A 27,725-nucleotide genomic window follows, 5' to 3' on the forward strand; every position below is an offset into this window, starting at 1 on the left:
AGAAATATCATTTGTGTTTGAGTTGCTATAAGATCATTCTCATAATCTATATACTGTCCACAAGACAATAATGTTTTTGCAGGTTTTGGAAGAACCTAATAAAAAAGCAGTATGTACAGCCAAAGAGGCTGTAAGGACAAAACAAAACTCCCCAGTATTCAGAATTATCACAATGCTTAAATATCTGTGTAACTTTTCATTACCGTCTCTTTTATTCCTGTTAGTGGAAATACAGAAGTGGATTTTTACAGATCCTATGGAAGAAGACTGTACTTTTAACACCTTTGCAGGAGTGGTTGAAATAAGGTATTGTTTCAGGTGAAAACACAATCCCACCCTGGTTGGAAAGTATGTATGCCTGATTCTCACATCAAATCGAAAGAAAGATGGCACCACTGGAGGAACTCGGAGGCTTTAATTGCCCATTGAAGCCAAATCCAATTGGCTATTGCAGATATCATGAAACAGCCCAGGGCATTAACAGGAGAATTAATGACCACCTGGGTTTAGTACTTCATGCTTTCATTGGCTCATGAAAACATCAGGAAATGCCCATGACTATTATTTCTGATCAGGATTACTTGATGACTTAGACAGCTACACAAAGGCTTCAGCGGAAAATAAGCCACATCAATCTTTTCCTTTTCTCTCTTGTCTCTCACTTATGCCATAGTATGAAAACGCACTCTACCTCACTTCCAGAAAAATTATGCTCTTTGTCTTCAAATTCTGTGAAATGGTATTATCTACTGTGTTGTACCTTGCTTGCCTGTTCCTCAGTAAAATCTGTTAATTTTTTCCCTTTTATAATGAATATTTTTACTTTTTGCATATAGCTACTCCACTTTCTCTTCTGTTTTGACACTTCAAAGAGGCACAGCTGTCTAGAGCAAGGAAAACTGTGTTAGTCATCTTATTGACTTCTGCAAAGGTGGAAGACCCTAAAGCCTCAAGTGAATTATTTGACAGTCTTCCTCACGCCTACCCACTCAGGTTGTTTAGCCGAAAAGCAAATTTCTTAGAAATTAGTGTGTTTTTTGAGCAATCAAATTATGCACAGAAACTGTATTTAAAATCAATATGCAAACCCATTTTTTACTGATCGAGTCTAATTCCCACAACTGGAAATTATGAAGGGACAGAAGAGGAAAGGAAAGGGACCTGGAGAGGTAAAGGTTTACGTGTAGCAGCAGCACCAGATAAGGGACAAATATATTAAATTGTTTCTACCTGTAAACAAGCTAGATAGAGCTAGTTCTTTTCAGAATTACAAGCATCTGTCAGTGGCAAACACTCTTAATGCTCAGCATATGACACAAATGCACATAGAATTCCTCAGCGCTTCAGATTCCCAGGCAATTGCTACAACATAGTTATTAACTGTCGAAGTGCAGATTGACAAAACTATGAAAACAGGATGATCTTTAAAATCTCTTCTGGTCTTCCTTAGGGGAGGTGGTACCTTCTTGCTCTTCTTATTCAGTGGTCCTGTTTGCTACCCCTTGAATGCTGAGGCACTTGTAAGAGGCAACAAGTACACGTTTCTGTGCTTTCTGCTCTGGCATTTGTTGTGTTTTTTTTTTCTTCTCTATAAAATAGCATGACCCCACTCCTTTAATGTTCAACCTTCATTGTACTTGAGCTCTTGCTGGACTGCATTTCATTGGAGAATGCTGATAAAATAGCATAGCTTGTTATTTTTTAGAGGAAACATTATGAAATACTAATTTAATGTACTGAAATCAACCAAGGATTTAATTTTCACTTTTCAAATGCCCCTTATTGTCAAGAGCAACATTTCCAGAAATTATCATTATTTCGGTGAAAGTGTGATACTGAAAGTACAGATACCCACAGCTTTCACAAAGCAGTTTAGCACGCAGCAGACCCACTTGAACAGAAAAGCAATTGCGTAACGTGGTGAGTAATCTTTAATCCACATTGGGTCAGAAAACCTGCAGAGTGCTCAAAAAGGGTGCAGACATGTCTAAAGTGTCTGTGTTATTTTTTGTACAGAAGAGGAAAAATATATGATTCAATCAAAATGCCACTAATCGACAGTGTACTGCAATGTAGTAAACACAACAATGTAAGAATGTCCTGTTTTATTTTCAGATGATAAAGAAGCTGATAGACAATTCTGTCTGGATCCTGGACAGGATAGTGACACACATCTATATGATGAAGAAGTAAGAGGGAGAGTAAACCCTGTGCAATATATCACAAACTTCTAAATGTAGTTAGAGCTGTTAAACTTCAAGGTCAGAAGAAATCATTCATAATGTTAAGACCAGCTAGAATGCTTGGGATACTTGTTTATATCTTCATTTTTCAGAGGAAAGACAGATTTGAAAGCAGACTAATTTTCACATGGCCGCAAAATTTAAAATGATCAAATTCCACCGTCACCAAAAAAGGCTGCTAAAGCGCACAACAGTTCACCTGAGATGAGTCACTGTTACATAAAACACAGGCTCAATTGCCATTAGCAGACCAAGGATTATAATGCATTGCAAGTTATTTATTACATTAAAATGGTGAAGCCTGGCCACTTGCACATTTTCTGTATTTTCCTTCCTAACCTTTCCTATAGAACATGTGTGAAAGCATCCCACAGAACCTGTGATGGTCCTCGCCCTGGAGGTCAAAGTGCTATGCTAAGTCACAAGTTAGATGAACATGTTCAGCTGTCTGTTGCCAAATAAAAAGTACAAAAATTCTGCTTCCTTTCCTCAAGACTGGCGTTAATTTGTTTCTTCTATCCCGATTACATTAACTAAGTAACTTTGCCCTCACTCAAAGGGAATTTAGAGATTTATGCATGGACCGACAGAGAAGCCCACAGGACGATTAACACAAGGATAGACAGGGTGACTGCATAACCCTTATTTCTTAATTAAGTTGGAATAATTTAATATAATCATCTAATAAGTGAAGTTCTAGAGAGATATTTGGCAGACCTGCTAGGATACAGTTAAAAAAGAGAGGACATTTTTTTTCATGTAGTCAGAAAAAGTCAAGATATCCATTAAGTAGAAGTGAGTCCCAGACCTTAGAGATCACTAAAATGTTGAGTCTGCACTTGTCAGTGTAGGGCTTTGCAGGTAAGCTGCTGAGTAAGATTTGTCTTTCTAAATGCCAGAGTAAACTCACATAGAAACTTTCTAGACATGTAATGAATACCAAGTGAGTGATCTTGAAGACACATATTGCAGATGGGTGACTTAAACAGGATAAATAAGAGCTCTATCTAAACAGAAGGGGAAAATTGCACAAAACATATTCACACCAATTTGACGCATGTTTCCTCATGGACAAGATGCAGACAAAATAGGATTTCTAGTTAAATTTGATAAAATTTTTTATAACATAAATTATAAGATTAGTGGAAAAAAATCTTGATGCTTTGTACCAGTTTAAAACATGATCAAACTGGTTTGCACACTCCTCTATTTGAATGAAAATCTCACTTATCTCCCCAGGATAATTATTGGCTGAAGATGCTGGCCAAGCTTTAAATCAAACTGGCATAGTCTGTGTTGGATTCTCTGGTTAAAGACTTGGGAGATAGCCTATCTGAAAGAAAGTCTTGCACCTGGGAAAACACAATCTAAGAGTGCAGTACATGCTGAGATTTACCCAAGCTGGGGAGCAGCTCTGTGGAAAGGGACCTGGGGCTTCTGGTGGACAATAAGGTCAATACAAGTGAACAGTGTGCTGCTGTGACAAATAAAGCCAACAGGATGCTGGTTCATATCAACAAGGCTATTGCCAGCAGAGGTAGATATCATTATCCCACTCCACTCTGCACTTGTCAGGTCACACCTGGAATGCTGCGTTCAGTTTTGGTCCCTGCTATACAAAATAGATGTGGACAGGTTGGAGAAGATCCAGAGAAGGGCCACAGAGATGATCCAAGGACTGGGAAGCCTGCCTTATGAGGACAGGCTGAGAGAAGTGGGTTTGCTCAGCCTCGAGAAAAGAAGGCTCAGGGGAGACCTTATCACCATGTTCCAGTATTTAAAGGGTATCTACAAAGAAGATGGGGTCTCCCTTTTTACAAGGAGTCACATGGAAAAGATGAGGGGTAATGGGTACAAGATAATCCTGGGGAGATTCCAGTTGGATACTAAAGGAAAATTTTTCACAGTGAAAACAACCAACCTCAGGAACAATCTCCCCATGGAAGTGGTGGGTTCACCAGCACTGGACACTGTTAAGATTCAGCTGGACAGGGTGCTGAGCCGTGTTGTCTAGACCATGCTTTTGCCAAGGAAGTTTGAACCAGATCATCATTAAAGCCCTTCCAACATGGTACTCTATGATTCTATGACAAAACTGCCAAATTACTTTGAAAAGCCCTAGGGGACAGTGACTGTTTGGAATTCCTGAACTGTGCTGTACAGTAACAAATAAGGCTTTTGTCACATTGTCACAAGAATTAACTCAATTTTTACAGAGTTGTATCTGGGCATTTTTTTTTTAAATGTAGAAACATAAAAATAAAAGCAAGGTAAAATCCATCCAAATATGAAGATTAAAGTAGTCTCTTATTTGAATCATAAAAACTATTGCAGCTTCCTTTTCAGTGTAAACATCTAAATCTGGATGAAACATGACATCCACTCATTTCTGTATATAAGGCTGGTTTACCACCCAATAACATACTACAAATACAGATTAAATAAGACGTGTTTTGCTTGCATGTATGCTGGAACACAAATATGCCACACAAAAATACAAATGGAGAAGGAGAGTGAGGTGGTCATTTACCCTAATTGCTTGTTTGGGGTATTTTGTTGATTTTGATGTTTGTTGTTTCTTGTCCTTCCTCAAAAACATTTTATAGGTGAAGCCAAATAAACACATAATAAATATATTCATTAGGTATGCTGAAAATATGTGCACTGCTCAGATTCAGATTTTAGCAGGAATGAAACATGCTTCAAACTGCACTCTGACAAGAGAAAGGGAAACATCACATAATGATACTATTCAGCAGAAGTTGTGTCCTAAGGACAGCAAGCAGGAGGGGTGGCTGGCTGCTTCACACAGCTTGCACTTCATCATCATCATCTGCATATGCAGAATCCAAATGGACTGGTTCACAATACTGGGATTCAGAAATTGCAGTGCTTCAAGTTAGTTTATTCTGCAGGAAGAGTGCTTGTGTCATGTCATCTCAATTTCCAAAGACTTCAAAACCAGTTTTCTGGCCCTGATATGGGATAGTTCAGGCCTGGCTCCAAAAGCTAAGGCTGACTGGGGGTAAGAGGCGCATCTTAATGTTGTGCCCACATTATAGGGTGTGATAGAAACCAGAAACTGGCTTACAGCTTTGCCCAGATAGGCACTGGGCTCTCAGTGGTTTGCATCTCATTGAAAAGCTGACTGCCATTTGGGGGATGATGAAGCATCTCAGGGAGGAAGTGGGAACTGTGGCACTGTGGGCAGGCTGGGATTTATGGTTGAGAGAGCAAGCAATTTAAATTGTTGTTCGAGTCATGGGCTACAGAAGAGGGGGCTGTTTTTCCCAGAGCATTTCTTTATTTCTGCGAACATGTACCTTAAAGGTTTTTTACGAAGAACTACTTGAAACCACTTGTTCTCTTACATGGCAGGCAGAAATTAGAAGCCAAATAAAGTAGCGTCTTTAGCTATTGTCTTAGTGTTCCTGAACACCACGTTTTTCTCTTCCTGGTTCTTCTAAACAGCAAAGAGTTTTTCCTAATTAGTCAAAAGTATTTCTGTAATATTGGAAGTTCTGGAGAATTCAATCTCCTTAATTTCAATTGAGCTTAACCAGATGGAAGAGGATTGGCTCAGAAAAGCTACAGTCCCTGGTAAATCCATTATTACAGGCACAAGAAAGGCTGGTTATTGTCCTCCTTCGACTACCTAACTAAGCAAGTTAGACTTAGGAAGACACAGCAAAGGGCAAAAAAAACCCCAACATTTCTCCAGCATAGATTTTACTAGCAAGAATTTCAGATGTGTTTCCAAATACTCCAATTACCTTCATATGGTAACAAATCAAGTTATTCCATTATGGCATGTTGATAAAGAAAACAATACTTGGCTGTCCTATAATAAGAGATCAAAAAGACAGCTCAAAGCAAGTGTGGATTACTATACATAGCTAATGCACACCAAGATATGCTCTGTACTAATGTACCTGGAGCTTTCCAGCCATAGTGGCTATTTTGTACAAGAAAATACTTTATTTTTTTGTGCAACCTTTTCAGCATCTCAGTTCCTGGACATACATTTTATTAGGTTTGAAAGAAGCCTTTGAATACTTAGAGTCTGCTCGGTTGAAGTCACCTGTGTTAGATTACCCAGATTACAATATTCCTTCTATTTGAAATGTATTAGCACCCAAGGTGAGGTGTTTTTAAGACTTGGAAAGACAGAATCATCATACCCATTGCAGACTAAAGGGTGGGAAATGAACAGTGAATACCAAGGTTTTGGTACTGATCTTTAAATCAGTATTTTCAATTTCAGTGCAGGCAGTATTCAGAGGTATTATCTGATTACCTGTGTATCTTGCTGTGCATCACCAGTATCATGTCACAGTGCCTGTGTTTTTTGAGCAAACTAGAAACAAGATATTTTGCTGCATGACAAGGGTAGGTAACTGTGTCTTAATGATGATGAACTGAACCAAGACTCATTGAATCCAGAAACTTCATTCAGGATTGTTGCATGGGCTAGAATTAGAATCAGCTGACTAACTCAAGGAATGTGAAGTATTACTGTTTTTCCATATTCCCTATAAATATGCTATAGGAACACTATCAGGCTTTTTCCACCTCCCATGAAAGTATCACAGCACCTTTGGAAGGGCTCAGGTAAGAATCAAGACCTCTTGTGACAGACCTAGGTACTTTCCTGCTCAGCAAGCTTAAATGTTTTCCAGAGACTGAACTCATACATCTAACATGGGTAATCTGCCTGAGGAAATCATGTAGATACTGATGTAGTGGGCCATCACAGGATGCCAACAGGATGTGCAAAATATAGAACCACAGGACAACTCAAGAAATCATCTGTATCTTATTGCCTCAAACAACCACCAAGCTTCAATTCTTTAATCCTACTATAACATAGCAGACAATTTAGATGGCAGAATAATAGTGGACAACTCTGGGCTTTCATTAGGTCTGACAGAATTTGGTCCTAAAGAAAAACAAAGTATGGATTGGCCAGAGTGTTACTCTGTGGTTTTCATTCTAAGATTAGGCAGTCTGACTGTGGGTCACTGAGACAATGGAAAGGGAAAAGAATCTACTGCAGTGCAGGGGCTTGGTTTGTGTGTTGAAGGAAGGGCTGGGTTAAGCCAGAAGATGTAGGACTTTGAACCAGACAACAGCTTAACTCAGTCAGAAGAGTCCAGAACAATTTAGGAATGCTATTGTTGGACTTTTCATACAACATGAATCATTACTTAGTTCTAAGCAAGGCTGTAAAACAAACAAGCATCAGTGACTAAGGGAATAGGTCTGTCTTCAGCTCAGCTTAGAGAATATTAGTGAGTGGGTGTGCACACATGACTGGAAACAATCAAGTTAGTGCAGCTTAATGAGATACTATTAATCAGTTTTGTCTGCATTAGCTGACATATATAAACTCTTAGCTTGTTGAAAGTGAAAATAAAATTTATTACCTTGAACTGTTTTTAAGCAGCAGACACTTGGTTGCTTGCATCTCCTTGCTCCATATGCATAAACACTGAGAACTGATATGATTGTGCTATTTGTGAAGAAGAACACATAACTTTCCATGTGAATCTCACACTCATGCAGGTTGAAAGATTTCCTCTCTCAAATGAGAGCAGAGCTGCTGAGGACAGCTCCTATGCAAGTTAACTTCCCAGCCCAAGTGAGCTTCCTCTCAGCTAGCCACGGAAAGATTGTCTCAGCTTCAGCATTTAGAAAAAAGGGTCCAACAGCAAAAACCAGAGACACCTACATTTATATAAGAATAAATGAGAAGACTTCAAGAAAAACAAGGCAAACCCATAAGAATTTTGGATTATCCATTTGAACTCTACAGTTAACACAGCATAAGCACCATTGCAAGCATACAGAGCATTGTTTGTACCCTGAGGGGTGAAAGGACTAATGCTCTTTTGAGTTATGAAATAAATTCAGCCTGTGCATGCAGGTGATCACTGACCTGGAAAAACAGTCTAAAAGGCATCCCCAAAAACATTCAAGTCCCTCTTTACAAAGTTCCCTTTCTCCAAACTGCTCCCATCCTTCAGTATTGTGTGCACACACATGCACACACAAAACACACTTATCCTCCTTTCTCTCTTGATACAAATCTGTGTAGCAAGCCCAGAGGTGTGTGATGTAGCTGAAATTCCAGCTAAGAACTGGTTTTCGCATCATGTTTTTAATAAGATGCCACCATTGACTGAAGAGGTTTAGTAACTCAGTCTGGTCTGTTTAGCACAGGAGCAGTAACTTGCCACTTCATTTCCAACAGCAATTATTTCCAGAAGAGGGGGAAAAATAGCCTGACACATTAGAAGTGTTTGAAGGGGAAGTGATGTGCTTAACAACTGAGAGTTATATTTGGAAAATTATTATGTTTCAGCATTTGGACATAAAGCCAATAATGATACTGTATTGTCTGAACGTAGATGAAATCAATTTGCATTTCATTTAAAAAAAATCCAGATTCAATTCAATAGTAAAAAGGCATATTAGAACACCTCAGAATTTCTTGAGTTAAAAAGCAGATCAAAAGAAGCCTTCTCAGTCCAAAAAATGTTCTCTTTTTGTTTATAGCATAACTGCTTTCCTGATCAACAAATGAAGTTAGTGCAAACTTCGTATACCTCAATTTAAGCAAACTGGATATTACTGAAGTCTTTGTTTTGTATTCCATTTGTAAAACATCGCAAGCAATTGAAAAGGACACAGTGGTCTTTTTAAAAAATGTTTACAACTTAAAAAGAATTGTAAGGAACTTAGCAATTACTTAGCTTACTTTAAGCTGCAACCTGGAGATTTATTCAATTTAAAGTATCTTAAGACCAAAAAAAGCAACACCCAATGAAGCAGAATATTTTTTTATTTTTCCTAAAGCCTTGTAAATACATTTCTTTCCACAGACAAATATATGTTTCATTAAAAAATTGTTTCTAAGCTGAAACCAACATTGAAAATGCATCTTCATAGATTTTTTTTAAAGCAGGTAGACTTTGAAGTTTAAATCATAGGATCATAAAATAGTCAGGGTTGGAAAGGACCTTAAGATCATATAGTTCCAAATGCCCTGCCCACATTAGACCATGTTGCCCAAGGCTCTGTCTGACCTGGCCTTGAACATTGAATAGTTCTTTTCATCCAGTAATATCTGTGATATGCAATATCACAGCTTCTGAGAAGTCATCAGGAATGTCAACAGCAGTTTATCTAGAAAGAAAAGCAATTATTTCTAATATTTTAAACTGAGGTCCAAATTAGTCTGCCTAGTAATTGCACATCTTTTCAGCTCTCCTAGAGTCTTGATCAGAACTCGAGAGAAAAGGGTTTTTGCTCTGTAACTTCAGATGCACACAGCGTTTTATTAATAAATCAAAGTCTTCCTGGCTCAGAAAGGATAAACTGTATCATTAGTAATTTGGCTTCCTGTAGTGGATGAGAAAACATACCTTCGTTTCATGATGGTATATTAAAGGCTCAGGTGAACCTTGTTAACTGTCCAGGCTTGCCATCTTTGCTTGGAGTATATTTTGAAGTACATTTTACTTATGAATCTGATCCAGATTGAATAGAATGAAATTTTTTTAAAAGCTGAGCAGGCCATTGAGAAATGGGAAACATTTGAGCTAGTTTACCTCAAAAATTCTCTTCTCTGGCAGCCCCGCCTCATGCCAGCTAAAGGGGTATTTCAGCCTACTTGTAGCTTCAGGTTGGTATCAGACCTGACAGTTACTGGTAAATTAGGAAACTCTCTACCTTGGAATTTCCCTTTATTTAAGGTAATTTTGAAGCCAGAATAATTCCATTATTCTTTACTCTTTGCAAAATTACAGATTATTTCCTTTTATTGTGAAAAACCCCCAACAAAACACAACACAAATTATAAATCCCACCATTATTTCTCCAGGGATTGAAGAAGGGGATAAGTCATCCTGACAAAACCAGCCAAATCTCTGTATGTCAGTATCTATGCTTATCAAATTACAAGGGCTCTTTTCATTGCAATGTAATCCACATTTAGGTTTTATTATTCAAAGAGATGATCTGTTTGTTTGTTTGTTTGTTTAATGTGGAGCCAAAGTTTACAGGTACATTCAGTTACAGTCTACAAAGCAGGACATCCTCCAGGAGAAGGCAGGATAATACTGTATTTACTGGGGAAATATCCTAGAGTAAATTGCATCCTCTTGACATTTCTTTTACCATAGACAGCAGAAGAGGGATGCTGCTACCTGCAAAAAGTATTGGCAGAACAGCAGTAGGTTGGCGAGTCTGGGGTATGGGTGTACTGGAGGCTATTTGGCTATTTGTCTGATCACTAGGCCAATGACACTTCAGTCAGTGTTCTCTAGTGGGCTCTGGTGCTTAAAATATAGAAGCAAGGTCTAATAGAAATTACCAGATTTTGTGTAATTGTATTAATTAAAGCTTATAGTGGTATTTCATCTGACTGAGGAAACAGTGCTGAGCCCCTCTGAAGCCCATAAGGCTTCCCACACCATCTACTTTTTCACTGAGTGAGGTTCAGTTGGCCAAATCCGAGAAAGACCAGGATGTTACATCCGAGCTGTGTTCTGTGGCCTTGTAGAAATGGGGAAAGTGTAGACTTCACAAACCTTTTCTCCTTATGTACATTCAGACCTAATGGAGCTCAAACAGACTGCTGTACCCAGATTGCTTTGGTCCTCTGGTCTGGTCTCCTACACTCTTGTCTGCTTCTTCAGGATCACAGGGGGACTAACATGGTTTTCTCTCTTTATAGTGGCAGTTAAAACATGCCCCAGGTAGTGAAATGCTTACTGGCTTCCTTCTAGTGTTCATGAGATTGCTAATGGTCTCATTGAAGAATCCATTCTTAACCTGGTTAGAGACCTGGGTTTTGCTAAAACAGAAATTCTCGGCTAATTCAATCTCCTGCTCCATTAATCAGGGCAGAGATCCCTTAGCAAGAAAGGCATAAAAAGTGTTACCACTTCAGCTTCTGTCTGCATTTGCAGGTTCTGATAAGCAATAGAACTTCAAGCAGGTGAGTATTATGTGATCAGGCCTCCTCTGCAAGATATCCACAAAGTTCTCTGTTTTACTGATGTCTTCGAATGTAGACCTGACAATTCTTCCAATACCACGCTGATGATTTTGCTCATCTTTCAGCTAGCTTCTGTTCCCTTTGTTGCGACAGTGCTGTTGGGGACTTCAAAGTTTCTATTATTTATTTTCCTTCCCTTTAAACTTATTTCCCTGTCTCTCATCACAGACCCTGCCCTGTAATTCCTTATAGGGACTTCCTAATCCCCACTGTCTCACTCATTCACTTCTTTTTCTCTTGCAAATCCTCATCTCTCAGCTGGAAGCCCATAGTAGTGCTTCACACACATCTGTGCCTTCCTGCCTTGGACCTCGCATCTTACTGTCTAAACCACCTGCCTCTCTGGTTCACAGCCTTGAATCTCCTCATATCATCTCCATGTCCTGCTTTTTGTCTACTAAGACTGTACTATTGATTCCAAGAAATATTTTTTTTAAGAAAAGCTACTGATCCTGCTCCTTAATTTGTTTTTCTTTTCTTACTATATGTCTGCTTCTTCTGCCTCTTCTAATGCCATAACTGCATCCACATTTGTCCAACTAAACTCATCTCAGTGGCCTTGTATTCGTCCTTTTATTCTTTCGCATAGCTAACCTGGCTCCTCATTTTAAAATATACTTAGCATCTCTGATTTTTTAGAACTTTCAACCTCCCTATTCTCTGCCTTTGTTTCTGCTACTTTCCATCTCAGATCACTGAATGAAAATCCGTTTGGTTGCTCTGTGAGGTTTACTACTTTGGGAACAGGGACTCATGCTGTACCTTTGCCTGGGGATAGTATCTAACTGTATTAGTTTCTTGGTTATTATCTTATGCTTCAACTTGTTGTTTGTGGCAGAGCCCATCCTTTTGCCTTGGGTTCGCAAAGAATTGAGCACGACTGTGCTCTCTTCCTTCACTGGAGCTGCTCAAATTTTAAATGACACAATGATAAATTTGGTACTTTAGCACTGCCATCTTCTGGCTATCTTTTATCACAACATTCCGCATTTGACAACTCAAAGTTTTGTTTTGTTTTATCTGCTGCTAATGAAGTGGAATGTATTACTGTAAATGTCATAAAATTATCATGTTATATTCCTTACAAATACAAGATGCACGCCTTCTGCTTTCTGTTTTGCTTTACAAAGTGAAATATAGAGGTTGGTAACTCAACCACTGAAGAATGAGGGCATTTTAGGTTACACTGTTATCTAATATTAATTCATCTGCATTACCTAGAGGATGTGTATGTTTTGTAATATTTTTAAGCTCATGCTCAAGCAACATGCAATACTGAAAATTAACCATGTAGGGAATAGGCTATGGAGAAACAGAATAATTTGTGAGTAATCTAAAATTTGTGTGATTCTTGCCCTAACAAATTTTCCAGCCTCTGTGTCATTTAGGAATGTCCTGAACCAGAGTGGCTTCTCTATTTTAATAATTTTCAGTGGGTTTCCTTTCTATGAGCACATCCAGTTTCTCCTTAAAGCCATATATAAAAAACTTCATGGTATTTTTTTTTCTTGCTATTTTATCTTTTTAAACTTTTCCTTCTTTCATTCCTTGGTTTCCTTTTACTTCATCTCTGTGATATAATCAAGCTTATTATAATTAGGCTTACTGATATAGTATGAATATTCCATTGTTAAACCAACTTGCCTCTTACATTTCCTAATGTGCTCTCACCCTAAGCAGTAGCAAGAATACTTTACCTTCTTAGAACAACAGCTCCTTTGTGACAGGAGACTGTGAAAACTTATCCAGACATAAGGCAAAAAATGTTATATGCAGATGTGTTTTAAGAAAAAACTGAAAGGAAGAATAGATACAAATATCCAAAGGAAGAAGTATGCTTAGTGTTTCAGTAATTCAATTGTTTATTCAATTTACTGCCATGTGCTGAAATATTACCCAGAATTCTAGGAAATGCAGAAGTGGATTATGAGTTCAAGGATGGAGCACTAATTGAATTCTTAATTGAAATGACTCATCTAAGCCACACAATGACCTGGATTGTCCCCCTGAAGGTAAAAATTTTTCCAAATGGTATCCTGGCACAGGTGCCACACTGAAAGCTTCACTGTGGTCCTTCTAAAAGAAAGGCTATTTGTCAGTGGAGAAGTTTCTGGAAGGAGGTCACTATTTCCAAGTAAAATGCATTTTTATTTATGACAAAGCAAGATGGACTGGTTGTTTTCTTACTCATTTTGTCTCAACCAAAATCAGTCGCACTGGGCACAAAGGTTAAAAATTTCTTCAGTCTGCATGCTTAACTGGGGTATGGACCTTTCACAAACACTCTGTAAAGGCACGAATCTTTCTCATCTTAACACTTATACAGAAAGAGCTATAATTAGATGTTCTTATCAACATTTCTAAAAATTATATGTAAGCTGAAAATAGGAGAGTTCATATATAATGACTGCAAATTAAATATTCACTCATTATTATGAAAATCTTTTTCCTTTGCTGTTTGTACTCTTATTTTTTTAAGAGCATATTGATTGGGTGTTGCCTTATTAAAAAACAGCTTTTAAGTTAATACTGGACCTCCTTGCCCCTTAGGGGACTTTTACAAGCCTGGTCCTTTATTTTAGTGACTTGTAACTGAACCATAAACTCCTACTTGGCAGTGAGATTTGGAGCAAATAAGGCAAACAAACAAATCAGTTATTCTTAATTTCTACTACTTAGAAGCATCTAGAAGCTATCATCTAACATGTTTTTCATGTCTTACAAATAAACAGATTTGCAATTGACTTCCACTACCTATGCAACCTGGGGTACACATGTACTTGAAAAATACGATCCACCAGCAGAAAATACACACAACAGAGAAGAACAGTCAGAAAGAGTAACTTTCAAAAGCCTTTTGTTAAATTTTGCTTTGACTTAAAAGGGTATTTGAAGTAACCTTTGCTTCTCTTGAATTTATTACTTTCTCTCAGCTGGTAAATCTTTTCTCCAAAAACAAAAATACCTGGTGGAAATAAATGGAATTGTTTTCTAAGAACATTAATAAGCAGAAATAGAGTTTATGTCACTTCTCTTGAAAAAAACTTACTAGCCGGGAAATCAGAGATCTCCTTAGTGTTTGGATACAATAGTATTGACTGTTTTCACTATTCTGTCAAAGCTAATAAAGTGCATAAACACACTGAGTACACCCTCATGATATCCTTGCTTTCAGAAAACTGCAAAACCAAGTACAAGCTTCAGTAAAGAAATAAACAAGCAATTAACCATTACTTCAATAGCGTAAGTGATTACTGTCTTTGATTTTTAAAGGAAATTTCTTGTGGCTGGAAAAATCACACAACAGGACAAAACACAGGCTAAAAGTATTTTATAATGTACTTACATATCACTGGCAATGGAGGAGTTCCTGGACATGGACTTTGGAGACAGGTCATAGTCACTGTCTGACCGGTAAAGGAAAGACTCCCTGCGTTGACTGTGGACAAAATTTGCCTGAAGAATTAGCCCTGATCCAGGGCTTGTCATGGGATCCAAGGGACTTCGTCCCGATGATGTACCATTGTCTACATCAAAACTGCAAAAAGAAAGAATAAAAAGATTTATGCCATTGACATAAGAATTTTGAAAGTAATAAAAACTTTTCTGACAAATTTATCATTAGGTAATTGATTCTTGATAATAATGTGTAAATAAAGACCTGGTCAAGTCCACCGCTAAACCAAAATACACTTTAAGATTGCTGACAACCAAAAAGAACAACTCTGAAGGAAAATAAATTTTGTAGAGAAAAATCACTATTAGGAGTACAGGAAACATCATGTTTCTCTGCATGTAGAGATCTGTGAGCTCTGCACTTGAGGGAACATGAAGTTTCATTGTTTTCTTCCTTGCACCCTAAGTCTCTTGAGCTGGACCCTCCTTATCTTGTCTCCCACTGTCGAGGTAATTAAGGGCTCTTTTGTTATTGAGTACCTGACCCTAATATTTCATTACTACCCAAATATTTCAAGAATGTATTTTGTCTCATCCCAATAAATGAAACTCTGGGGTGGAATTAAGATGTATGTGTGTGCTTGGGCATGTCTGCATGTATTATAGTTGCTATTTTACAAACATACAGAAGAAAAGAATTCTTTGCTCACTGCCAAGCAGCACAACTCCTGTGCCCATTCATGCCTTTGAACTAGGCAGTTTAGGTCCAACACTTCTAGTTATTGTGTTTGGCATTAAGAGAGGTAAACAGGCTTATAATTCTGAGGGAACACCGCTGTCATGAGAGGCTGAAGGGCAAGGAGAGAGAAAGAAAGAGGAGAGAGAAGATGCTCTTTCATGTAGTCTGTAATGTTTCCACAAAGGGCTTTTTAAAATCAGTGTAAAGACCTTGAATGGGAGTTTGCAATCAATTAGAAACTAGCATAGGGTTGTCTGTGCTGAGAGGATGTGCTCATGGCAACCCATGTTGCTTAGCAGCCTGACAGCTGCATTTGGTACAATATGGAGTCTTTCTGGAGCATGTGGCTCTGCTTTTAGACTTCATGTGTTGTGGTATGCAATCCCAAAGGTTACAAATGTGTGGATTAGCAAGGTTATATCTCCATCTGGTGGGATGGAGCATATTTGATCCAGGCTGAAGCTGAAGATTATTTGTTTCCCTAGTTGGTTGTGTCTCTATAAAACCAAAGATCAGTTTAACTTTACAGCACAGTAGGAAAGATGTGCATGAGACCTTGGCTTCTAACTATTTGGGCTTGTTTGCCGTACTAATGGGAACTTAAATAATACTGCTACAGCATTTAGGAATGAGGAGCATCTTTCACACTATTTTTTAAACATGGGTCAGTGTTAGCATCATAGTATGTATATACTGAACCCATCTAAAGTACTCATTTTGAAACCAATGTTTTTGTGAAGAACACCCACTGGTTTTCAGTTTTGTCTAATGACAGCAGAAGAGAAAATATTCAGCACTTGTTAGCTGAATAGACTTCAGCCTGGTACTAGAGTCACAGCAGGTACATACTGCTTTCCACATGAGCTTGTTTCTTTCTGTTATCTACCAGTGACCCACAGTTGCAGTGAGGTTGAAGCTTTATGTTTTGCTGATAGCATTCCAATGGCCTTTGTTCCTTTGTTAAATGAACCAATCAAAGTAACACTTATTGCTTATTTTGACAGAGACGTACATTGCCTGGCACAGAATGGGCCTTGGTTTCCTGTTTTATTCCACTGTCTCATTGTTACTTTGCACATATTCCTGAAACTGCAATCTTTCTGCTGCTCTCAGATGATGTAATTTATTATGTATTCACTTTTCACAATCTGAATGCGGAAAAGCAAAATTTTAACTGTTTACAAAATGGAATTTAAAAGAAATCAACCAAGTTTAGCAATTTAATCCTATTTTCACTGTCATTTCCAGAAAAATTCACTGTCAGCAAATCCTAATACATACACTTCTTCCCAAATTTGACTTCTTTTGATTATGCCTAAATATTTTTTTCTGTGTCTTTAAATGTGCTACTATATGACATGATCTATCTCAAATTACCAAAGCTAATCCATAAGACATCAAATGAGAGTTCTGCCACAGCCTGTGGGGTGATCTTGGACAACATAAAGTTCATCTTTGCCTTTCATTTTCCCTATTCATTGCATCTTTGTGATCATTGTGAGATCTGCTCACAAAAAAAAAAAAAGAAAGAAAGAAAACATACTGGAAATGGCATGATAGCATGAATACTACTAAAACATCCTTGCAGCTTTTGTTTTTAATAACCATATTGCCATTACTACTAGCATGACTACTATTACTCACTAGCAATCAGTATCTTTTGAGTTTGAATGCCTGACTATTCCAGGAGCACAAAAATACTTAAAATATCAATGAAGGATTTACAACATCTGTGAGCTCATTGTATCAAATTTTCCTAACACTCCTATTTCATTGCCTAATTATTTCTTTTTTCTTTAAACAGTTGTGAGAATACTCAGACTCCTAAACAATACACAGTTTGTATGTTTTGGTTTTCTGCTGAATGCCGCTCTTTCATGCAATTTTAGGTAAAACAGAAAAGGATTGTTTAGTCCTGTGCTCAATAAGAGTAACTTCTGCAATGCCGGTATCATTTCAAACATATGTAAAGTACTCTGAAACGTCTAAAGCAAAAATTAAAAGTGGAAGATAAATAAGTGAAGGTAAATGTAAGTCTGTAGTATAAGAGGAAAATTTTGAATGAGTAACTAATTATTTAATTTAAATTAGACTCAATTATTCATCTGATCATAAGGTACTTTACTGGATTAAAGAAACACAGTTTTGTTTGCAGATTTGTTTTATTTTCCTCACGCACCCTTTGTGGACATGATATGAGTATCTTAACAGTGTTATTTCTCCCAGTCAGAACACCTACGGCTTCTATGAAGGCTATCACTGTCAGGTTATAAAATAATTATTTTTTAATTTATTTTGTTCTTAATTGAAAGTCTGTTAGCTGAAACTGCAGTTCCACCAGCTAGGAGAGTCCCTGTGGTTTGCACCACCAAGTAACTACAGGTATGTGCAAAATGTGCACATCGCAGTCGTGACAGGAATTTCATCCTGTGGTACTGATTGTGTCCACTAGATGGGTGTAGAAAGTAACGAAAAAGATCCAAATAACTACTAGGACTTGGCTCATACTGCTCAACGAGAATGTCTTTTACGTAGACATGTATCAAGAAGAAAAAAAAAAAAAGTTCAATTCTGCAGTCAAAGGGGGAATGTGAATATGGCACCGGTTTGCCAGAAACGTATGTTTATTAAAATGTTTCTAAAATGTTACAGCAGTTGAGTATCTTGGTTAGCTTTTACTTTCTGAGAATGTTGCCTGCATTTTTACATAGAAAAATTTAGTAGAAATCTACGAAAATGTGTTATTGCACTGAAAAGCAAATAAATTGTTTCTTTGGATTAATCTTTTTTTTTTGCAAGAAATGGAGCTGCTGAGCACACTGCATTAAATGAACAGAGGATCAAAATGGGGAATTGAAGAACACAAATTGTACTTTCTTGCTGCATACACTTAAAAAAAAAAATAAAACTTTAAGATACAAGATAAGATAGATCTTTGATGAGCCTGGGCAGAAATATCAGGAAGTCAGCTTTGGTTGATTCATATTTACCTTTCCACAGCAAGAATATGCTGTGAATTAAAAAGTGCATATTCACTTAGAAAACAAAAGTTGTTCTCTCACTAGTGTGTTCCTGTTTCTTCTACTTTGGTGGATTGTGGTCTTTAGAAAGGAAAAAGGAGTGTGGAAATTGTTACTTGAAGGCATGGAAACTTATGTTATTGTTTCACAGGCAGAAGCTGCCCATTAAAAGACAGGATTTTCCACCGTTGTTTGCAGCTAGTTTCAGGCACTTTGCACGACACATGCAAACTGAAGCTGCTTTTAGTGACAGGAGCAATTTGGCACAGCACTCATCACAGAATTTTCTGTGTTCAAAGAGCTTTGCGGTAACTCCACAGATGCCAAAGCTATGAAAAGCCAGTGCTAATTCAGCAACTTTTGTGTCTGCATTTTGACAAGATGTTTTATGACATTAGTGGATACTGTTTATCTTTAGAGCCTGCCTAGAGTGTTCAGTGATGACAAACATGACATGGGATGAAAGTTCAGCCTTTTTTCCTTTTCTGGCTATATATTCTGTTCGCATGTCTTTCCCACCGTGTATCATCCAGGCTCTGGATGGATATGGGGATAAGGGTGTTGAACTCTCTTTGAGCGACTTATCTTCCCTGTGCTCCAAATAGGACAAGAAGTAATAACACCACAAACAACCCTTAGGAAGATTATTAATGATTCGCTTCGGGCAGTAGTAGGAATCTGTGGCAAGGACAGGAGAGGTTTTGTATCCCAGATCTCTGCAGTACTGCTTCATTGTTCATCAGTTCACAGCTTCTTTACACAGTGAAAAACTCTCTGTGGACTTGCTTCTGAGTCCTTAAGTAATGCTCTCTTACTCTAAAAGGGGAAGATCTGTGTACAAAAGTAAGGAGTAATGGCATCATAATGAATATGCACAAGAGCTTACAATTAAGGCAGCATAGAAAATCTTAATGTTGGTCTTCCTTACTACTGAGAGATCAGCAATTTAATCCGGTAGCATTTTGTTGGGGATTTTTGTGTTGTTTTTAGAGAAGTAAGCAATAGTAGAAAAAGGAATAAAATAAATTCCACTCCAAAGAGTTTATTAGACTTTTTAACAATATAAACAGCACTCCTGATATTCCCCTTTAAGTTTCTTTCCATCTTCAGCCTATCCGATATTTGAAACTATGGGGAGGGAGAGTCAGGAGCCAAATTAATTCATCCTCTGGGGACACTGTATCTTTTAAGGCTATCTTTAAGCATTACAGAGGGACGATCAAGTTTTAGAGGAGTAAATTTCAGCCCCTGTCAAACGATTCCATTGTCCTAGTGTCAATCAGTATCTCCAGCCATCTGTAATTACTATGATCTACCTAGGCATCTCAATGCCCGACTTCCCTGAAGTCCCTTCTATGTTTTCACCTGGAAGCACAATGCCACCATCTCACAGAATGAGCGCATTTGGTATAGCAGCTGTAATTCACTGACATTATCTCGGAAGGGCTGCCCTGTAGCAACTGCCTTTGGGCAGATTCTTATTTAGAGCAAAGCAAGATAATAAAACTCTATTTACATCTCAAAGGAAAAAAAAAAAAGCTATTTATGGCTTGTGCCCCGGGACAGGAGCCCACCCTGGAGAAGGCAGCCGGTAGATTCTGGGGAAAAGGGAGGATCGAGCCTATGGTCCCTTCAAATGCAGATTAGAAAGGATAAAAAAGGTAGTGGACCACCTCAGCTCCTGAGATCCACCTTGGAGGTGGAGAATTACATGGTGCCTGTTTCTAGGATGGCTCGATATGAAGGCCCAGGGTAGGGGAAAGCTCATTCGTTGTCAGGTGTCATGCAACAGGCAGAGTGTACTATGCTCTTAGAGCAATTAAGCAATCAACTGCATTAATTACGGTGTGTCCTGGAGATGTGTGTGTCTCAAATCAAGGCAGGACAGTTTACAGTTTTGTTCTTAGATGTGATGGATTTATTCTGCATTAGGTGTTTTTTTATTTGTTATTGGGGGGTTTTTTGTTTGTTTTTTCTTATAAGGACAGACCATTTCAGTTATTGTGGAAATCACAGTCATTATGACCCAATTCTTCAAAAATTATAGAGACTCCTGAGGTCCTATGACATCAGAAAGCATCTTCTGTGAGGTAGACACAAAGTCTACTACATTAATTTACAGTTCTCAGTCAGAGTCTTACACAGTGAAAAGAATAAATGAAGACAGAGACAAAAAACTTTTCCTTTGTGAGATTATTTTCATTGATGCATTTTGGTTTATTTATATGCTAAATATATTCATTGAATTCAGCTGTAAATCTGTCCACAGATTCAGCAGTATACCAAATAATTGTAATATTTTCTCTGTGAAATACTAATTTTAGTTACACTTTACATTCATCAAATAGACTTAACAAGCACTTTGGTTATGTCTTTATGACTTCTCTTAAGACTTTTTATTGCCTATCAAGAAACTAAGCATTAAATTGAGCTAACAGCTGACTTGGGTATCTCCTTTTTTGTTAGACATAGTTACCTCCAGGTTTAACAAAAAAATAAAGATTTAGAATTTTCTTTATCAGAAACAAGTTGTCACTAATCAATCCCTGCCATAGGCTTCTACTGGACTTCAGTTGTTAAAATAAGTTCATGTGCAGCATCAGAAAAAACCCTGCAAAAATAAATCCCTAGTTTTATATAATTGAGTAAAAGGCCTAAAATTTATTCCTTCTATTAATTCTCTGTTTGGAACCTTTCAAAATGTTTCCCAGGCTGAAAGTCAGAAACACAGCACTGCACCAGCTACTAAGAAGGAGAAAAATAACTGCTACTGCTGAACCCAGGACACATTCTTGCAGTATCTACCCAGTGATACAGAGGAGAACACGTGATTTTCCCGTTCTACTTTCTGTCTCTTCCTGTATGCCTCGTAAAAACTAAAGACCTCAGGAAGCGCGGAAAAAAGAGAAATATTTATACTGACATTTTAGAAGGAATATCATATCAAGTCTATGTTTGAAGAAAAAAAATTATTAATATGTGACCTGTGACCATGTAATTTTCATTTTCTCTGTAGCAAAGTTAACAAAAAATTTGCCTTCCATTGCTTAAAAGTATTTTCAGTGGATTGTAAGCAAATGATGTTAAACATATGATCTAAATCTGATCTAAATCTGAATTTTCTTGTACCACTAGAGAATTCAAGCCAACTATCTACTTGTGGTTTTGGGTTTCCAGTTAAGCGATTCAGCAAGCAAGCCTTATGATTATGTCCATTTTTAGAAATGGTGTGGATAGACTTTTAAGTATCAAAACTCCAAGCAAAAAAAGATGATCTGGCATTTGATGAAATTTGCTTTTAGCAGCAGAACTTGGCTTTTGCTCTTGGTGTAACTGTTTCTGGAAACATTTACAGTATAACAAGGCTTCATGCTAATATTAAAACCCAGAGAGCAAGCAAATAGGACCTATGTACAACTAAAAATACACTGAAGCACAAAAGGTTTGTAATAATTTGTCTGCTCGAACATTTTAGCAAAGGAACTCCAACTATGTATATAGTGTCTATCTCATGATTTTCTAGCAAGAATATTGGGAAATATAACCTATCTCTCAAAACAAACTGCTTCATGTTTTGTTATGAAGTTTCCAAGCAAGGAGTTTCTTATAACAACTATTACATATCTTTGGGATTTTTGCTTTGAACAATCCCTTCATACTCAAATCAAGGTGTACTTTTCGTAATAGCACCTCATTATTCTTAATTATACCTTAGTGGTGTATCCACTTGGCATGCAAGCCTTTGTTGCACCTACTAAATCAATTTGCTTGCTATGCTCAGCCATGCTGGGATTCTTTTCTGATGCCTTTTATTCTTTCCTTGGAGGGGATAATCCCTCACTTGTCAATTTTTATTCTCTGAACTTGGATCTTGCAAATGAATATCCTTCTACTAATGTGATGTTCAGATAAGAATGCCAGATTCCAGATCCTCTTACATAAATTTGATGTCTTGATATTTCTTTGAAGCTGAAATAATTGTTTTATTGCAGTATAATAGAAATGCAAACAAAAACTGCATGAGAATCAAAATGTAAAATATTTTCAAATAAATGTGGTAATCTTTCCAGGCTTCTACTAGGTTTAAGTCACTTTGTATGATTCTATTGATCTAATAATCCTACTGGGACTAATAGCCCCATTTTTAGACAATAAAAAAAGGATAGTGAAACTGTTATCCCAGAGATGTCTGGTAAAATCTGTTGCAGGTTGAGGTCTGAATTAGGAACTGTGCATAGAATACCGAAGAATCAGAACTATTTTGAGTAATGTGTGATGAAGAACGCTTAAAAAATGGAGCAAATATGAAGCAAACCCAGGGGTGCTCCTGAACAGCTGACCAGCCACCCGCAAGCTCCTGCTGCTGCAGGCACCTTCCAAGCACACTGCAGCTCTGTGAGTGCAGACTCAGCTGAACCATTGGTGATTCTCCACTTTGTTACTGTCATTACTTAATTACAGTCTATCTGTCTCCATTCACTTAAATAATTCCATAAGGCTGTCTGCACTTATTTTCCCTAAGGTATCCTTTTTCCTGGGCCCTAAATATGGAAGTACCTTCAAACTCATTAAAAAAAAAAATCACCTTATTTCTTCAAGAAATTCTAGAGCAACACTGGTTTTCCTTCCAGGGTGAGTTTTGATCCAAGTATTCCACTTTTTTTTTATGTTTTCTGCAGCACTAACTTCTGAGCAGTACTTGGACACTGGGGAGCAAAACCAACTTTCACTGAGTTCGACTATATAGCATGTATTAACAGTAATTCACAGAGCTACTGTTTTTCTCTTATTCAAAATTCGTTTGAATTAAATATCAAAGCATTTCAAAACGTTTATTTAGCAGCTTATAAAAATATGCAAACCATCTATCAAACATCCTGACTAATCCTAATTAAAATGTAGCTCCCTTAAGATATTAGGGGAATACTTTTCTTTCAGGAAAAGCTAAAATATAAAAATGAATGTGAGACCACAGCTGAGAAGCAGACTGCTTTCAGAGAAGGAAAATCCAATACACCCTAAGAGCTTAGCCTCCTCCTTCTGTGAATTCACCCAGATGCCATTATCAGAATTGTCTAAATTGCTCATATATTTCTTTGAATTGGTGGTGTGATAAAGCAAGTGTTTGGAAAAAGAGGTAGCTTCTCAGACCTGTAATATTTAAATCAATACTGTAAAGTACTCATGGATAGACACCACAGGATACAGAAAATTGGTATAAATGTTCCCCAGGGCTAACACTAGTATGCATTAGGAAGCTTCCTGGCAAACGCATCCTGCTGAAGACTCATCACTTATACCTACAATGACAATGAACACTTGGTACTGTCATAGAAGATATGGTTACACATACCCTGGGCTTAGTGGAAGAGATCCTTGGCAAAGAGTGCCCCAGTCAGACACTGACAGGAAAAAACAGTTATGCTTACTCCTGGCTAACCTCCCATCCCAGAGAATACAGCACATCTAATACGGAGTTTGAAAGAGCCAGGAGGTACAATTGTCATGACATAAGGAGGTTGCATCCCTCAGCATTATGCAGCTTATAATTTTTTTCAGTCTTTTGCACAACTGAGCTAAAGCCAACCTGCCTTCATAAAGTGTGTCTCCCAGAAAATAGATGAAGATTGTAGATAGAAAAGTCTAAAACCAAGAAGGCCTATAGCCCAAACTATAACAACCCTGTCCACAGAAGATAAGATTGTTTCACCAGTACAATGTGCACACACAGATACCTACTAGCAATTAAGGCCAGCTTCAGAAGAATGTGGACAGGAGGCAGCTGGACAACAAACTGCAGTTGTCTCTTTAGGCAAAGAAGTGTTTGCAAACAAGAGCAAAGTGTTGCTCTAGATTCTCTATGCTAGTGAAAGCTTCATTCAAAGGAAAAATAATTGTATTTGACAAGCAAAATTTTTTCTCTCTGTTGTAATATTCCTGTATTTGCAATAAAAAATTGCTGGCAATAAATCACATATGAATTCTACTTCTACAAAAATTCATGTTGGGATATGTTAGCAGCAATCACCACTTAAATCATGGCAGGTATTGTTTAAAGCTTAAAAGCTCAAGGTATTAAGAACTTCAGAGATCTAAAATTTCTACAGTTTGCTTTTTCAAAATTGTTTCTTTGAAATCATTTCCACTTCAGTTCTTTCCATTTCAGTTCTTTACAATCTGGGGTTTGGATTTTTTTTTAAATTGTATTTTTGTATTTTGTTTATGAAATTTAATAAAGTTTTAGTTGTTTCCACTTCCCTAGACTTCTACTAAACGTATCAATATCCACTCTATGATTTGGGTTCTGGAAATGCCTCCTACAGTTTTGCCACATACAAGCAACAACCTCTAAAGGGAAACAAAAAGGACAGGATCTTGTATTGCAAGGGTGATGAGATTGAAATATCTTGAGTGTACATGCTCATACTGTATTTTATTTTATGCTTATTGTAGACTCTGAGCACATTAACTGAATACCTGGTACATCAACAAATACAATTCTCGCCACTAGTGCAGAGCAAATGATAATCTACAATAATGGAACATTTGGATCTTATTTTTTTAGGTTTTATTGCATTATTTTAATGCTATAACTAATTAAGATGGCTGCCTGATGCTTCCCATTATAAGACTGTTTTCTTTTTACCATTACTAAATTCTGTCCACTGGTGCTGAAATTTTCCTTTTTTTTTTTTGAGGGAAAATGGGTCAACTGTTGATGAGAAAGTGGCAAAGAAATTGGTATTATTTTCATATTTAAAAAAGATCTGGGAGCTATTTTATGAGACATTCTAGTGACTCATCTTTTGCAGCAGGAAATGGAATTTAGCCGGGTGTCTGCAAAACGCATTTTTTGCCTGTTGTGTGAACATCCTTATAAATTTCAAAAAGTTAGAACCTTAGGCCAACCTTGAGGAAAACACCTCAGAAATGTGCATTATGAAAACAAATATTGAGTGATACTGTATTATTTTTAAAAAACCTCCTGCCTTGTTCATGCTCTAAGTGGTCTCTGCAGAAAAAGCTGCTGTCAGTGGTATACTTATCTCATTCACTACAGAAGATGGGTAGTGAATCAGGGAAAGGTCAACAGAAAGGTAAAAGCACATTCATCATCAGGAACTCAAAATAATATTTGCCCAAGCTGCAAAGCACCTGGTACTGAACTAGTCATGCCAACTCTATCACATGTCCATCATTCTTGAGGTATATGCTTTGAAATGCTATTGCTTGAGCTATGTGGGCATCAGTAGTTAAAAATAGAGATTAATTCAATACATCTGAGAAGCTACTGAATGGATTGAAGACCCATCAGATCCACAATTCTGTCTCTACTACTGGCCAAAAGCAAGTGCCAGCAGAACAGAGTAAGAAGAAACGTGTTGAAATGGTATAACCACAGTGTATCCCAGCCCTTCAGCATTCTCTCACCTTTTCATGAAAACTGCGCTCTGAATGTATGAGTTATCCTGTGACAAGCAGATCAAAAAGCCCAAAGCCCTAGAAATCTCATTTTGCATATTCAGTTTAGGGAATACTTTCCTTTTAATCTCTGTGTTTTAATTTTCCATACGTTAAGTAAGGGTGATAATATTTCCTCATATCACATGGGTAATATGAAAATTAATTTAGTCATCTCTGAGAAGCAGTAAGGTGCCACAGTGGTGAAGACAATAGAAAAGTCAATGAAAGTACTATAACTGCTTTTCCTGAAAAACAGGAAAACAGCAGATTGTTAACACAGCGTGTGGTTATGTGATGAGCAGCGAGAAAAGAATTCCAAATAGCTCATGAATTGAGATGCATTCATTCTGTGCACCCAGTGAAGTAAAAGCATCATGGAATCATACAGGTAAACTCTTTATCGAATTATTTATGCCCATGACTAAACCAAGATTCCTAAACCAATAGTAATGTTGGCATTTCATTCTTTTCTGTAACACGGACATGAGGTTATTGTGTGTATCTCTGTATGTATGTTGGAGAGATGGTCTAATCTCTCTAAACTCTTATACCTGCTATTGTCCTCCAATTTGCTTTTTCAGCCTGTTGTCACTATCAATGGCCATTAGTGGCAGACAATCAGAAATTTCAGACAAATGCAGTATTGCAGATTAGCTTTCTATTGGTTAGTATATAGATGAACATACAATGACACCCCTCCTGGACAAAATTTGAAAGAAATTAAAAAAAAAAAAGGTGAAAATGATGAAGCACATCTGTTTGAGTAAGTGTAACAAGGATCACCCAATAAACTACATGATAGTTTACAAGATAAGTACAATTACAGTATTAGATATTAGGAAGAAATTCTTCCTGTGGGGGTGGTGTGGCCCTGACACAGGTTGCCCAGAAAAGCTGTGGATGCCCCATCCCTAGCAGTGTTCAAGGCCAGGCTGGACTGGGCCTTGAGCAACTTGGTCTAGTGGGGAGTGTCCCTGCCAGCTGGATGATCTCTAGGGTCCCTTCCAACCCAAACCATTCTATGATTCTACAATTTTAGTTACAATCCCTGTGTGATTAACTTCATCTTCTCCAAACTTCAAGATTATTAGAACATTTCATTCATAGTCTCATTATGATTAATTACTATTATAAGTGTGTTCTAACTAAAACCACTTGTACTCCTGTATCATCTTTGAAATTCCTGTAAGTCACTGTAAGATCCCTATCGTGCATGACTTTTGGATTCTGGAAGCAAAAACTATGAAACTATAAATCCAGTACTTTGACAATCAACAAAATAAAGAACACATTATAAGATGCAAAATTACCATACATATCATGCAACTCTGATTTGTGGAATACCTAAATGACCAGAAGTCTAGAGTTCTCAAGAACTATTCACAAATTAACTCGAAACGAGAGAAAAAAACCCACCAGCTGCTACAGTTTTGAAATGCCACAAAAACAGCTAGGCAAAGCATTTTTCACCAAAGAAATGAGTCTTTCTCTGTGAGGAATGTGTTAATAGAAGTATCAGTTTTCACTCCTTATTTGTAACAAGACATTTTTTCCAATATTAAGCAACCTTGGAAGCAGATTTGATGTAGCGGGTTGAAACAGGAACTGAAAAAAAAAACCCAAACTTTTTTATAAATGTGAGTGATTTGGTAAGCCAAAACTTCTAACTGTATATTACAAAACGAAAGAAAACATTCTCCTCCTAAAGCAATACCAAGATGTTCCACTAAAATTTATTACTCGTCCTGACCTATAAGGAAATATGTATCTATAGGACTATCAGTACCTTCAAGGACAGC

The 27,725-nt window shown here is 37.4% G+C and overlaps 1 protein-coding gene across 4 annotated transcripts in view; it reads right to left on the bottom strand.

Annotated features, from left to right (window-relative positions):
• PDE4D (phosphodiesterase 4D) overlaps positions 1–27,725 on the bottom strand; it is a 397,194-nt gene that overhangs the window by 106,003 nt on the left and 263,466 nt on the right. For all 4 annotated transcript variants that reach the window (XM_031051530.2, XM_034072748.1, XM_034072749.1 and 1 more), the window contains exon 2: positions 14,654–14,845. In XM_031051530.2, the coding sequence (XP_030907390.2) occupies positions 14,654–14,845 (192 nt within the window). The remainder of the gene's footprint in view (positions 1–14,653; positions 14,846–27,725) is intronic.

This window comes from Melopsittacus undulatus, chromosome Z (assembly GCF_012275295.1).
Source record: "Melopsittacus undulatus isolate bMelUnd1 chromosome Z, bMelUnd1.mat.Z, whole genome shotgun sequence".
NCBI lineage: Eukaryota > Metazoa > Chordata > Aves > Psittaciformes > Psittaculidae > Melopsittacus > Melopsittacus undulatus.